Consider the following 14,352-nt stretch of genomic DNA (forward strand, 5'->3'; position numbering starts at 1 on the left):
CAGTAGTCTTTAAAGACAGTCTAAGCCTCAGGGTGGCTCTGGATAGACCATGCCCAGGTCAGCCACACACAGCCTGTTCTGAGAGGGGCGCAGGTCTGGGCCACTCTAAGCTGCTCCCTCCCTGAGTCACATTCCCAGATCGGCAGCTGCCCCTTGCTGCCAGGCCACCGCAGTGGAGGCCCAGTGATGGCTGCTGTATTGGTGCCAGGGGATGGCACAGGTACTAGAATTGTATGAGGGCTCAGGGTGGAAAGAAACTTGCTCCCCTCCTCTAAGGATGCAGTGACACTTTAAGGCTCCCTTTCCCCGACGCAGACGCCAAAGCTGTAGGCGACCAGAGTCCCAGCTCAGAGATGGACAAGCAGGACAGGGAGCAGCCCTTTCTGCCAGCCTCCTTGAGAAGGTCCCCTGATTGCTCTCTGCCAAGTGTCTTTTGTTTCGTTTGCTCTGTAACATGCTCTTGTTTTCCCAACCACAGTGAAACATTCTCATTTGTCTTAACTGGAGAAGATGGGAGCAGGAGGTTTGGTTACTGCCGAAGACTGCTGGTGAGTACACCCTGCTCTCACACAGCCAGAGTGCTGTGTCGAGCCAGCGCTAAGGGTTCATTCACTCTGTGCCACAGCAGAAGGGACAGGAGACGTCACTAGTTAATCGGGAGGAGTATTTGGAGGCCCACCTGGTGCTTGCTGGTAGATGCAACAATGCATCTGTCTGTCTCCCTTGGAAAGCAAATACTTTCTCCATTGTTTTCCATGCTAATGAAAGACCTTCTTCTCAAGCCAAATGTCCTTTCTAATAAAGTGTGCTCAATCCACCTTGATAGCTTAGAGAGATCGTTCATGGTTGTTGTAAGGGCAGAAGAAGGATGGTTTTATTGTTCATGATGCAAATAATTTGACTGTCTCCTTCAGAACATTAACCTCTAAAAGTCAGAAACTTGAAGTTTCTGTTGTGGCTCAGTGGTAATGGACCTGATTAGTATCCATGAAGATGTGGGTTCAATCCCTGGCCTCACTCAGTGGATTAAAGACCTGGCGTTGCCATGAGCTATGGCGTAGGTTGCAGACTCGGCTTGGATCTGGCATTGCTATGGCTATGGTGTAGGCCGGCAGCTGTAGCTCAGATTCAGCCGCTAGCCTGGGAACCTCCATGTGCTGCGGGTGCAGCCCTAAAAAGACAAAAAAAAAAAAAAGAAAGAAAGAAAAAAGAAAAGAAACTTATTCCAATGAAATTGACCATGCCACAACATTTTAGAACTTATCTTTTTGAGGGCCATATCTGGGAAAATTTTCAATAGTGGCAAATCATTTTCCACTGAGAGTATATTTTAGTCTTTTAAATAGACTAACATAGAGTCAAGAAGAATGCATAGCACATCATGGCTGTTCAGTAAATAATTGTTGAATCGGTGCATAAAAAATAAGGATAATAGGAATTCCCTGGTGGCTCAGCAGGTTAAGGATCTGGCATTGTCTGGAGTTCCCATCATGGCTCAGCGGAAATGAAATTGACTAGCATTCATGAGGACACAGGTTTGATGCCTGGCCTCGCTCAGTGGGTTAAGGAGCCGGCATTGCCATGAGCCATGGTGTAGGCCAGTGGCTACAGCTCCACTTCGACCCCTAGCCTGGACACCTCCACATGCCACAGGTGTGGCCATAAAAAGGCAAAAAGTAAAAAATAAATAAATAAAATAAAAATAAAAAATCATCAGGAAGCTTTTAAAAAAAAAAAAAAAAGGATCTGGCATTGTCACTGCTGTGACTTGGGTCGCTGCTGTGGTACAGATTCAATCCCTGGCCCTGGAACTTGTGCATGCTGTAGGTGCAATCAAAAAATAAAAGTATGGATAATAATTGAAAAAGTTAAGTGGAATAATGCATTTTGTTGCTTGTAATTACTTTAGAGTTTACGTATTGAAATTTATTTGCTTTTTGTTTTGAAAACTAAAAGTCAGTTTCCAAAAAGCATTTTCAGAAATGATTTCTCATTTGGAATTATTACAATTGTAAGGGATAAATAAGTTCCTTGAGAGAAGCTACAGTGACATGGGTAAACGGTTAAGCTTCCTTACCTTATGGTTGTGTAAGCCCATGTTGAGCACCTACTGTATATGCACAACACTCTTGATTTGGTCCCTTGGAAGAATTTTTAAATATGTACTAACCAGAAGTGCCTCCACTTCTAAGGTGGGGTAGTGGTAACTACTTTTCCTCCCTGAGTTTCAAAAGCTGAAGTTGTGTAGAAACGTCTGGCACATAATAGGCACCAAGTCAAAAGCATTTGGGGTCCTTCCTCCGCTGAGATTAGTAACACTTACGGTTTCCTTGTGTTTCCCTCCAAAAAGCCTGGCGGCAAAGGAAAGCGTCTCCCTGAAGTCTACTGCATCGTGAGCCGTCTGGGATGCTTCAGCCTCTTTTCGAAGGTGAGGACCTGGGCCCCAGAAAGGGGAGGAAGGGGTACAGAGCAGGACCGGGGAGGACATGGGACACCCCACTTCCCAAGACCTTTATCATCTTACTCTCACCTGCCTTCCTTCCCCCTGCTTGCTCCTCCCTGCCTGGAGCCTCCTCCAGTCCCTGATCCTTGGGACAGGAAATAAGAGGTGATGAAGGCTGTGGCCCAGGAAGTGGGGGGAAGGGAGAAAGTCAAAGTCATTGCAGTTGAGGGGGAGGGGGAGGGCGAGGGGGGATCGTCTCAGAATGTCCCAAATGTCTTACTTTGCTTCCTCTAATCATTGTCTTTTGTCATATTGTGTGTTCTGTGTGTATATCTGTTGTGTGTGTGTGTGTGTGTGTGTGAAATTAATCATTTAAGACTGCTCTCAGTCTATCAGAATCTTTTTTTTTTTTTTGTCTTTTTAGGGCTACACCAGTGCACATGGAGGTTCCCAGGCTAGGGGTTGAATCAGACCTGCAGCTACCAGCCTATGCTACAGCCACAGCAACTTGAGATCCGAGCCCTATCTGCGACCTACACCACAGCTCATGGCAATGCTAGATCCTTAACCCACTGAGCAAGGCTAGGAATCAAACCTGCTTCCTCATGGGTGCTAGCCAGATTCATTTCCACTGAGCCATGATGGAAACTCCCTCAAAAGCTTAATATAGCAATGAGATCCTGCTGTATAGCACTGGGAACCATATCTAGTCACTTATGATGGAGGATAATGTAAAAAAAGAATGTGTGTGTGACTGGGTCACTTTGCTGTACAGTAGAAAATTGACAGAACACAGTAAACCAACTATAATGAAAAAAATAAAAATCGTTAAAAAAAATCTTAATATAATTGGATCCTTCTTTTTGGAACATTAGCCAGTATATCAAGACTTAGGCATTGCCATGCTGAATTGGCTCATCTACCCTAGTATTCTGGATTGGTGTGTCGCAGATAATTAGGATGCCAATCTCAAATATTAGGTGTCATTCAACATTTGTTTCCTATGTTAACCGGATGTGAACCTCTAATCCATAAATCTATTTTAAAGCCTTCCTGAGGAGTTCCCGTTGTGGCTCAGCAGTAATGAACCCAACCAGTGTCCACGAGGACCAAGGTTCGATCCCTGGCCTCCCTCAGTGGGTTAAGGATCCAGCGTTGCCATGAGCTGTGGTGTGGGTGGCACGCTCGGCTTGGATCCTGCGTTGCTGTGGCTGTAGTGTAGGCTGGCAGCTGTCGCTCCAATTCAACCCCTAGCCTGGAAACTTTCATATGCTGCCGGTATGGCCCTAAAAGTAAAAAGAAAGAAAGAAAATTAAAAATAAAACTCAGGCGAGTACCCATCATGGCTCGGTGGTAACAAACCCGACTACGATCCATGAGGATGCAGGTTTAATCCCTGGCCCCGCTTAGTGGGTTAAGTTTTAAGGATCCAGCATTGCTGTGAGCTGTGGTGTAGGTCACAGGTGTGACTTGGATCCTGTGTTGCTGTGCCTGTGGTGTAGGCCAGCAGCTGTAGCTCCAGTTCAACCCCTAGCCTGGGAACTTTCATATGCTGCAGGGCAAGTGCGGCCCTAAAAGACAATAAATAAATAAAATAGATACATACGTATATACCTACACACATACTTATATACATACACACACACACAGACATAAGTAAAACTCAGTACTCATTAAACACTCCCCCCACCCCCACCCCACCCCCGCCTCTGGCAACCACCATTCTCCTTTCAGTCTCTTTTATGAATTTGACTCTAGGCTCTCACGTAAATGGAGTCATGCAATATTTGTCCTTTGGGGTCTGGCTTATTTTCGCTTAGCATCGTGTTTCCCAAGGTCATCCGTGTCGTACATGTATCCGTATTTTATTCCTTCTTACGGCTGAATAACATTCCACTCTATGACTATCACATTTTGCTCATCTTTCATCAATTGATGGACAGAGGCATGTTTGATGTCATAGTTATGTCGCAGATCTGTTCATGCACTGTGCCCCTTAGAAGACTACAAACCCTCACAATATTGAAGTTTTTTCACCACCACCCCCAAAACCAGTTTTCACCCCCTTGGGAGCGCTTGTCCTCCCCTTGATGAGTTGGTCTGAAGGTTGTGGGTGATGGCTAAGCTGTTTACCATTGATAATGCACAGAGAGATCCACTAAGTCACACAGCCAGACCCAGGTGACAAATAAGACAGTTTTCAAAGTTGGGGGGCAAGGAGCGCTGCATCACCCCTTCAGTGGCCGAAACTGCAGTGGTGATGTAGGGGGGAGAATCGGGGCTCCCACAGGGTGGAGGAGACTGTACTTTGGCCTGAGGAGAACAGGGCGTCCCCGCAGTGGTTCCACCTCTGTGACGGGCACACTTCATCTGGGACAGAGCTACACCTTGGTGACCTGGCCTCAGGATAGCTGAGCGGAGAGCTGAGCTGCTTTTCTGCCCCTTGTAGATCTTGGATGAGGTGGAAAAACGACGAGGCATCTCTCCCGCCCTGGTCCAGCCTCTCATGAGGAGCGTCATGGAAGCCCCTTTCCCAGCCCTGGGCAAAACCATCGTTGTCAAGAACTTCTTGCCAGGATCAGGAACTGAAGTAAGCCATCGGTCCCTTCCTGTCCTGGGAGGGATGGGGGCGGAGGAGCCCGGACAGCCACGCCCAGGTGGTCGAGGCGCTGGCTTTCGGTGGGCTGTCACATTCAGGGATATCCTCTTGCTCCTCGGGCTGGCCCAGACCATCCACCTGAGAGCATCAGAAGTGCCACCCTGAGTCCAGTCCGTCCATCCGGCCCAGGATTCTGGCTCAGAGAACCACCCCCGAACTATGCCAGGGCAGGGAACATCTTCAGCTTCTCTCCATAGCCTATTCCCTTCATAAATTGTATTTGAATCTGTGTAGGTTTTTGGTCTGCAACACCTCTACCACTTTATACTGAAAAACAGATTGTTTTCAGGGAAAACAAACTTAAGTACTACTTGTTATTCATCCTGGACTTTGAAACATGCGCCTTTCCTTGGCTGGGCTGCCCAATCTTATTTCTTTCTTTCTTTCTTTTTTTTTTTTTTTGGTCTTTTTTGCCTTTTTAGGGCTGTACCCAAGGCATATGGAAACTCCCAGGCTAGGGGTCAAATGGGAGCTACAACTGCCATTCTACGCCACAGCCACAGCAAGGGGGCATCTGAGCCGCATCTGCACGACCTACACCACAGCCCATAGCAACGCCAGATGCTTAACACACTGCAAGAAGCCAGGGATCGCATCTTCATGGATACTAGTTGGATTCAGTACCACTGAGCCATGATGGGAGCTTCCCCAATCTTGTTTTCATTCTTCCCATTCCTGGCCCATGGCTCTGTGGATATCAGAGGGCAGACCCCTTCAGCCTTGAGTCTCCAGTTCCGAAGGCCCTTGGAAAAGCAGGTCACCTCTGGAGACAAGGGATGGATGAGGGTGCGTCTGGGATATTCTGCACAGCCCAACTGCCCAGCACAGAGAGGAGCCATCTCCCTGGTGCTGGAGAATCCTAAACCACCCCCTACCAGATACAGGTGGCTTGGCCTTCAGGACATTAACCTTAGCGAACCCCCCTGTCTGGGCAGCCCTAGGCTCATGCCACGCTCAAGAGTGAGAACCAGTCACTGAGAAGGAATCAGCTATCTAAAGAGAGAAACATAGAGTTCTATGGCTCAGCAGTGAAGGAGCCAGCATTACCACTGCATTGGCTTGGGTTGCTGCTGTGGCACAGGTTCAATCCCTGGCCTGGGACCTTCCAAAAAATAAAATAAAATAAATGCTGGAGAGAGAGAAAAACATGCAGGTGAGTAGTGACTTGAGATGAACTCAGCAACATTTTAACAAGTACAGAATGAGAAGATATGCACACTAAGCAAACAAGCTGAGAGGCATCATCAGGAAGAGACTGGAAAGGGGTCACGCCATTAAGAATTGCCTTCTAGGAGTTCCTGCTGTGGTACAGTGTGTTAAGAATCTGACTGCAGCGGCTCAGTTGGCTTGGAGGCGCAGGTTCAATCCCCACCCCAGTGTGATGGGTTAAAGGACCCAGAGTTGCTACAGCTATGGCATAGGTTGCAGCTGTGGCTCAGATTCAATCCCTGGCCTGGGAACATCCATATGCCATGGGTACAGCCATGGGAAAAAAAAAAAAAAAAGAGGGAATCGCCTTCTAGAGGAGGTGAATCTTGAAAGTACCACTTGGGTCTGCTGGTCCTTCTGCGTGAGCCTGTGGTTCCGCTTCCAGCAGGTAATATTCCCTTGTGAGGCAGAGATGGGGCTGCATGGACAGGACACCAGCAATCACAGAACCCCTTGTGTAGGCTCCAGATGCGTCATCGACAGGGAGGGCCTCCAACGCTCTTGGGCCCAGGGCCACCGTTCCGCCCTCCTCTTCCTACCTCCATCCAAACTGTCCTCACGCACAGCTGTGACACGGGGGTCCCTACCAACCCCTCCTCCTTCCCCAGTCTCCTGGGAGCTTTCATTTCCAAATCCCCTTTGTTTTCCATTTTTGCTTTCCCTTTTCCCTGGCAGTGGGTCAGCTGTGCCGATGACCTCAGAGCCCCAGGCCTGCACGGTGCATGAGGGGCCCGGCCTCGCAGACGGGGTCCCTCCTCATGCTGCTCCTGTTCCCTGTAGGTGATTGAACTGTGCCGCCCGCTGGACTCCCGGCTCGAACACGTGGACTTGGAGTCTCTCTTTTCCTCTCTCAGCGTCCGACACCTGCTGTGTGTTTTCGCCTCCCTGCTTCTGGAACGGAGGGTCATCTTCATCGCAGACAAGCTCAGGTACCAAGTTTGGCTACTTCTGCTGAAGTGTTTGGGTGGCAGCCTCGCACCGTCTGGAATCTGTAGGGCAGGTGATGGCCTGGGGTTGCAGAGGAGGCTCCTCCTAAGTGGGAGTGCGAATCCGCAGGCAGCTAGGACGGGGCTCAGGAGGCCCCTAGCTGTGTAAAGTGAGGCGGGTCTGCCCTTCTCTTCGCTGCTGGTCTGGTAGGTACTTGATCTGCTCTTCCCTCGTTCTGCTCTGGGCTGGGCACCCTACCGCATGCTAGGGAGACAGACGTAAAAGGCCCAGAGCTGTCCTCAAAGAGGCCTCATTGGGAGCGGCAGAGGGCAGTGGCAAAAGTAAACTGATGAGCCAGTACTTGTTGCAGAGGCTTATGAGAGGCAGTGCCTTCTGGAGACCAGGGGGTGCTCGTTCCCAGAGGAGGCAAGTTCCCTGGGGTCTTAAGACAAAGAGCTCGTAGAAAGTCTGTTCCAGGCAAAAGGGGCCATCTGTACAAAGGCCAAAAGACGGGAGGCCGAGGGTGAGGTCGCCTCCAGGAAGGGCAGAGCAGCTCAGTGCCGAAAGCCAGAAACCCGCAGAGGTGGGCAGGGCTCACTTCCTGGGAGGCCGTGCTAGGGAACATGGATGAGCCTAAGGCCTCCCTTCTCAGCGTTAAAATAAATCACCTGCTCAAACTTCACTGCCCACGCAGATGCACCCACACCGTAATGGTCCCATTAAGTGATTGGCAAAGCCCATTAAAAATGACAAATCAAATTACAGTTACAAATCAAAGAAGATCCTGGAGGAGATGGAGACAGGGATTTGAGTTAACTCTGAACTTTAAAAAAGAAAAAAGGAGTTCCCATTGTGGCTCAGCAGAAATGGATCCAACTAGTATCCATAAGAATGCAGGTTCCATCCCTGACCTCGCTTAGCAGGTTAAGGATCTGAACTGTGGTGTCGGTCGAAGATGCAGCTCCAATTCGACCCTGAGCCTGGGAACTTCCATATGCCATGGATGCAGTCCTAGAAAGCAAAAAAAGAAAAAAGAAAAAAAAAAGGATTCCTGACATTCTTGTTATTTCAAAATACTGGGTCAGCGCCTTCTTCACTTTGGACCTGAGGACACACATGCACACGTGGTGGCCGCAGCTCCAGGAAGGGCCGAGATGTGGGGCCAGCTAGAGACGGGCCAGGCAGCCAGCTGAGGCAGAAGAGGCTGACCGAGAGTCCATCTGGACAGAAGAAATGCCAAAAACAGAAAAAGCAAAGAACCGTGGTTTGGAAAGGAAATCTGACTCTAAACTCCAGAAGGCAAAGGAGAAAAAGAAGGAAAGGAAAAGGCTGGAAAAGACCAGCTGTAGAATGTGGCAGCCATCAGGCGGCGGCGGGGTGGGAAGCAGGCTCCAGCCCTCCCTCCACCGCAGCCGTCTGGTCACCTGGGTGATCCTTGTCTTTGGACGGCAGCCCCCTGGCCACCCCCAGGCTGCTCCCCCCGTCTGTGCCTCAGCGCGTCACTTGACTGTCAGAGTTATGGCACTCCCTGTCTACTCTCGTCAGCTCAGGAAGCAGGCCCCCCCCTCGAGCCTGCGGCTGGTGCTGGGCACTGGGCAGCTCTTCCAGCCCCCTGGACACTGGGGAATTCTGTCCAGAGAGTTCTCAAGGTCGAGGCCCCGGAAGCTCAGGATGAGTAATAACCCTTCAGCGACCAGGATCAGGTTTCATCAGCACTCGAATAACAGCCCGTATTCTCTGGAAGCCTCAGCATCGCCGCACCCCCCTCCCCATGTTTCTTTGGCGATTTCTCAGGCTTTACTGTAGGGCAGGAGTAAGTGATGGATCTCAGAAAGGCCTGGGCAGGGAGGGGAAGGCCCACCAGGAGTGGAGACAGGGCCAGCGGTCCTTCGAGGCACTTGCTGCTGGTTTAAAGATGTTGGGCTCAGGAAGGGTCCAGCCTGAGAAGATGTATGAGAAGCTGCGCGTGGCTGCAGAGGAGCTGGCCAGCCAGGGGCTGTGTCCCGACCCCAGCTAAGGCTTTCCTTAGGGGGAAGGAGAACAGAGAACATCGGTTATTTCTCTCACAAAGCTACAATGACAGAGAAGGCGGGAACAGAGAGGGAGGGGAGCCTCATCAAAGACAAATGCACCCCCGAAGGGCAGCAGAGGGCAGGTGTCAGAGGCTCAGGGCACCAAGACACCGGGAGGTGCTTAGCCAAGGATGTCTGAGAAAGAACCTGGCCACTGCTCCCTTGTCCCTGGATGGATCTCTGGGTGGACAGGTTGGCCTCTGGGCAGCCCCTCACACAGAGCTGCCGTCATGAGAAAGGGCGGAACGTGAAGGGACCCCATCCCTGAGAAGCGACCCAACCCGTCAGTGCGTTCTGCCCTCCCCCTCCCCTCCTGCTCTGGGAGCGGATGGGTCACCGTGGTGGTCTGATGGCAGGGACCGTGGAGTTTGTGTCCTCACCTGCCTGGCATGGTGCCTGGCACTCTGCCCTGAGAGCTAGACTCTTTGAACAGCAAACACTCACATGCAGGTGTGGTGCCACCTGCGACTGCCGGAGGCTGTTCTCGCCACAGAGCACTCAGTGCCCGCTGGCTGTTCTCTTCTGTAGCAACTACCAGACAGGGGGCACTGAGGAGATGGGGTTTTGTAGGAGGGAGGCAGGGACAGGGATAATCTGCGTGCCTCTTTGGGTGCAGAGGCAGGCCCTGGGCACTAGCTATTGTGTGCATGCCTGCTTGTCTGTATAAAATACCCGAATCCCGTGTTTAGACCCTTTACAACCTTCACACCTGCACAGCCATTTGTCGTCACACAGGCGGGGCCTTTGCAGAGTAGGAAGGATGCCAGAATGTCCTCAGCTGTTGGCCCCGCATCTCCCCACTTAGGAAACAAGGGCTTGTCTGTGCCAGGCCCCTCGGAGCGCTGACTCTAGGGCTCCTGTGTCTCATTGTCCCCAGAAGCAGCTTGGGATTGGCTCAGAGTGTTCTCTCTCTTGCCTCATAAATGATCTTTCCATCCAACACTAGTTCCATGCAGACCTGAAGAGGTGGGGAAATAAAGAAAGGCTCCCAGGAGTTCCTGCCGTAGCTCAGCGGTTAATGAAACTGACTACGATCCGTGAGGATGGGGTTCCATCCCTGGACTTGCTCAGTGGGTTAAAGACCTGGCATTGCCGTGAGCTGCGGTGTAGGTCTCAGGTGAGGCTCGGATCCGGAGTTGCTGTGACCATGCCGGTAACTACAGCTCTTATTTGACCCCTAGCCTGGGAACTTTCATATGCCACAGATGCGGCCCTAAAAAGCAAGAAAATAAATAAAAATAAATAAAAAGAAAGGCCCTGAGATTTCTGAGACAGGAAGACAAGGAGACACAGTGTGCAGAATCCTGATGAGAATAATGACAGCGCAACTGGGAGAGCAGGGAACCCAGAATATTGCCCCTAGGCCAGGTTTCTGGAAGGGTTTGACCTGTACTCTCGCAGGCTCTTGACATCTCAATCTAAAGAACACTCAGAGGTTATGTCACTTTGCTCAGTGGGAGAGCTGGGATTCAGATGCGGGCAGCTGGTTCCGGGGAAGATGAGGAGAAGGAGCAGGCCGCTGTGGTCAGGGGGTGGGGTGGAGGCAGTGTCTGTGAGGCTGTCTACAGAAATATGTAAGGACACTTTTTTTTTTTTTTTTTTGTCTTTTTAGGGCCGCACCGGCAGTACATGGAGGTTCCCAGGCTAGGGGTCGAATTGGAGCTACAGCTGCCAGCCTACACCACAGCCACAGCAACTCGGGATCCGAGCCGCGTCTGCAACCTACACCACAGCTCATGACAAGGCCGGATCCTCAACCCACTGTGCGAGGCCAGGGATGGAACCCGCAACCTCATGGTTCCTAGTCGGATTCGTTTCTGCTGCGCCCCAACAGGAACTCCAGGACACTCTTTTTCTTTCTTTCTTTCTTGTCTTTTTGCCATTTCTTGGGCCACTCCCTCGGCATATGGGAGGTTCCCAGGCTAGGGGTCGAATCGGAGCTGTAGCTGCCAGCCTACACCAGAGCCACAGCAACGCTGGATCTGAGCTGCGTCTGCAACCTACACCACAGCTCATGGCAACGCCGGCTCATTAACCCACTGAGCAAGGGCAGGGACCAAACCCGCAACCTCATGGTTCCTAGTCGGATTCGTTAGCCACTGCGCCACGATGGGAAGTCCCGGACACTCTTTAAAAGCGTGCCTTTAGGACCTTCTATGTGCTGAGCAGTCAGGCTAGTATTGTCTCCTGAAGGAGCGAAGACGTGTGCCTTTATCCCCAGGGCCTGCCCTCCAGTACAGCCTTCGGCCTTCCAGCCAGGGCCTCAGTAAGGCAGGTGGACTGCGTGACCCTCAAAGTCTCTCCCTCCCATCCTCACACGTGCTCACCCATTTCCTGGGGGATCCGATTCAGCAGAAACATCTGGATAGCACCCCTGCTACCACAGGCCGCCTCAGAGTGGTTCTAGTCATGGGCACTTTGGGGCTGCTGAGATGCCAGGTAGCCACCCGTGGTGCTCATCTCATGCCCCTCTTAACCTTATGTGGGGTAGAGATGAATATACACCCTGCTGCGGACCTACTGTCCAGGGATTCCCAGGCCTCTGCTCCAGCCTGTGCTCTGAAGTCAGGGCCACCTTCTGCTCCGCCCTCACAGCTTTACCTGCCTTCCTCGGAGGGGCCTCAGCTCAGCCTTCTCTTTGGGGGTCTCTCTGACTCTCAGATGCGCCCCCTCCCCTAACAGGGAGCCAGGACAGGAAGCAGGGCTCCCCTGTGAGACAGGGATCCAGCCAACGATCAAAGCACAGAAACACCGCCAAAGACAGCGTGTGCGTGAAGTTCCACATGAGAAAGCCCAGAACCCCGCTTCTCTTCTCCAGCGTGCTCTGCCTAAGGGTCTTCCTCAGGGAGGAATGAGTGCCCACCTAGTTCTGATTTATGGGAAAAGAGCTATGGGGAATTGAAGTGCTATTCAACCAAGCCATGACCAACCGGCGGCTGGCCGCGAGCTGTCTGACCTGGAGAAGGCTATGAAGAAAGCCTTCCACCTAAACTCAGCTGCTGCCTGCCTCCTTGTACCTGGCACAGTCCTCTGCAGGCTGCTCGTGCTCTCATCTCTAGCCCTGCTCGGCCAGCAATGGAAGCAGGCCTCTTCCGATTTCCGTCTGTAGCCCTTTTGTTCTCAAGACCACAGCGCAGGGCATGAGAACAGGGCACACTGCAAACTCAGTCAGTGACCCTGTGACATCTCAGAGTGGACATTAGCCTGCTGTAGGCCTGCAGTCACTGCTGCCAGCACCCTCCCCCACCACGCAATTCGTTGCTGCTGCATCTGCCAGAGGAAATAGCAGGGGGTTGTGGCAAATACTGCATGGGTTACAAAAGGGTTTTAAGTTGCGCCAAAAATCTATCAAATTTAGAATAACATTTTTGCTCCGTTTCATCTTTAGGTTGGCCATTGAGTGTTCCTTAAGGCTCTGTTTGGCAGATGGAAAAGAAAGAATGTTGTTGTGATGGCTTATTCTGTTGTCGTAGCAACCTAAATAAATATTTCCCTATAGCCCTTTCTTCATTTCTCTGATGATAAACATTTTGTTTTTCTTATTAATTTCGTTTCCCAAAAGTTTTGGCTAAATCTACAGGCTAGGCTGAATACTAACGTCAAGAGTTGCATATAAAACAATTTATACAGAAATTTTACACAGGACAAAGTTTTCCGTACTCCAGAAATTTCCTTTTTAACTCTTTTGTAGTGTGTTAAGGCCAGAAGCCTAATGACAGGAGTTCCCATTGTGGCTCAGTGGGTTAAGAACCCGACTGGTATCCATGAGGTTGCGGGTTCCATCCCTGGCCTCGCTCAGTGGGTTGGGGATCCAGCGTTGCTGCCAGCTGTGGCATAGATCACGGATGCAGCTCTGGCAATTCACAATTCAGCCCCTGGCCCCAGGAACTTTCATATGATCTGGGTGTGGCCCTAAAAAGACGAAAAAAAAAAAAGCCTAATGACTGGCTTCTAGCTAATGATAAGTAGGATTAGGTGGTCAAATCTCAATAAATAATAGTTTGAACCTTGGCCTTGACATGGAGTAAGTACGCACATAAGTCCATGTGTAGCTGTGTGCCTTCATCATGTGCGGTGTCCCTTTTAGTTCATTTTAACCAGTTTCTGTAAACTTCAACAGGATATGCCCACAGCCTGTCTAGAATCAGTTGCACTAGCGATGTTTGCCGTCTCAGAGAAAGGTTGGGTTTGTGAGCATGCCCTCTGCAGGCAGGTGGGTTTGCCAAGCCCTCCCTGACAGCGTGAATGGGCACCGTCTCGGTGGTCTGGCATCCAGAATACTACCTCAGAGGGTCCTCAGAGTGGCTGACAGAGTCTTAGAGATAAACTACATTTAATTCAGTGAAGGGCTATGAGAAATGCAATTTTAGGAATTTCCTCGTGGCTCAGCAGGTTAAGGATCTGGCGCTGTTGTTGCCGGAACTCGGCTTCTGCTCACCGGTGCCGAATAGAAATACAAACAAGATTTTGGGCGAAGGAGAAAATAATAGCTTTATTGCTTTGCCAGGCAAAGGAGGGTCACAGCAGGCTAATGCCTCAAAGACTCTTCCCCCCTTAGAAGAGTTTGGGAGGTGGTTTTACAGTTTGGGGAGTGAAGAATAGGGCTGCATATAAGGATCAGGGGAGAGGCAAGCTTGCATTGTTTTCAGAGCCAGTGTTCAGTGGTCTGGTGGTCTTCCTTCCGAGCTGAAGAAGGCTTTATTACCATCTTCCATTTATTGGGGGTTTTAGTTCTCCAGGAGAATTCAAAGATGTTGTTACCTATATTTCTTGAGGAGGAACCAGGACCCTGCCCCAAGGCTGCACTGTTGTTTGTTTTTTCTTGTTTCTTGTTTCTTTTTTCTTTTTTTCTTGTCTTTTAGGGTCCTACCCGTGGTGTATGGAAGTTCCCAGGCTAGGGACTGAATCGGAGCTGTAGCCACTGGCCTACACCACAGCCACAGCAATGCCAGATCTGAGCCTTGTCTGCACCACACCACACCCAGCTCACGGCAACACCAGATCCTTAACCCACTAAGCAAGGCCAGGGATTGAACCCGTAC

At 50.7% G+C, this 14,352-nt stretch overlaps 1 protein-coding gene across 2 annotated transcripts in view; it reads left to right on the forward strand.

Annotated features, from left to right (window-relative positions):
- Window positions 1–14,352, forward strand: part of DENND2A (DENN domain containing 2A) — a 124,166-nt gene that overhangs the window by 91,141 nt on the left and 18,673 nt on the right. For both annotated transcript variants that reach the window (XM_047763228.1, XM_047763230.1), the window contains 4 exons: window positions 479–548; window positions 2,351–2,428; window positions 4,893–5,033; window positions 7,092–7,240. In XM_047763228.1, coding sequence (XP_047619184.1) covers window positions 479–548; window positions 2,351–2,428; window positions 4,893–5,033; window positions 7,092–7,240 — 438 coding nt within the window. The remainder of the gene's footprint in view (window positions 1–478; window positions 549–2,350; window positions 2,429–4,892; window positions 5,034–7,091; window positions 7,241–14,352) is intronic.

Source organism: Phacochoerus africanus, chromosome 16 (genome assembly GCF_016906955.1).
Source record: "Phacochoerus africanus isolate WHEZ1 chromosome 16, ROS_Pafr_v1, whole genome shotgun sequence".
Lineage (NCBI taxonomy): Eukaryota > Metazoa > Chordata > Mammalia > Artiodactyla > Suidae > Phacochoerus > Phacochoerus africanus.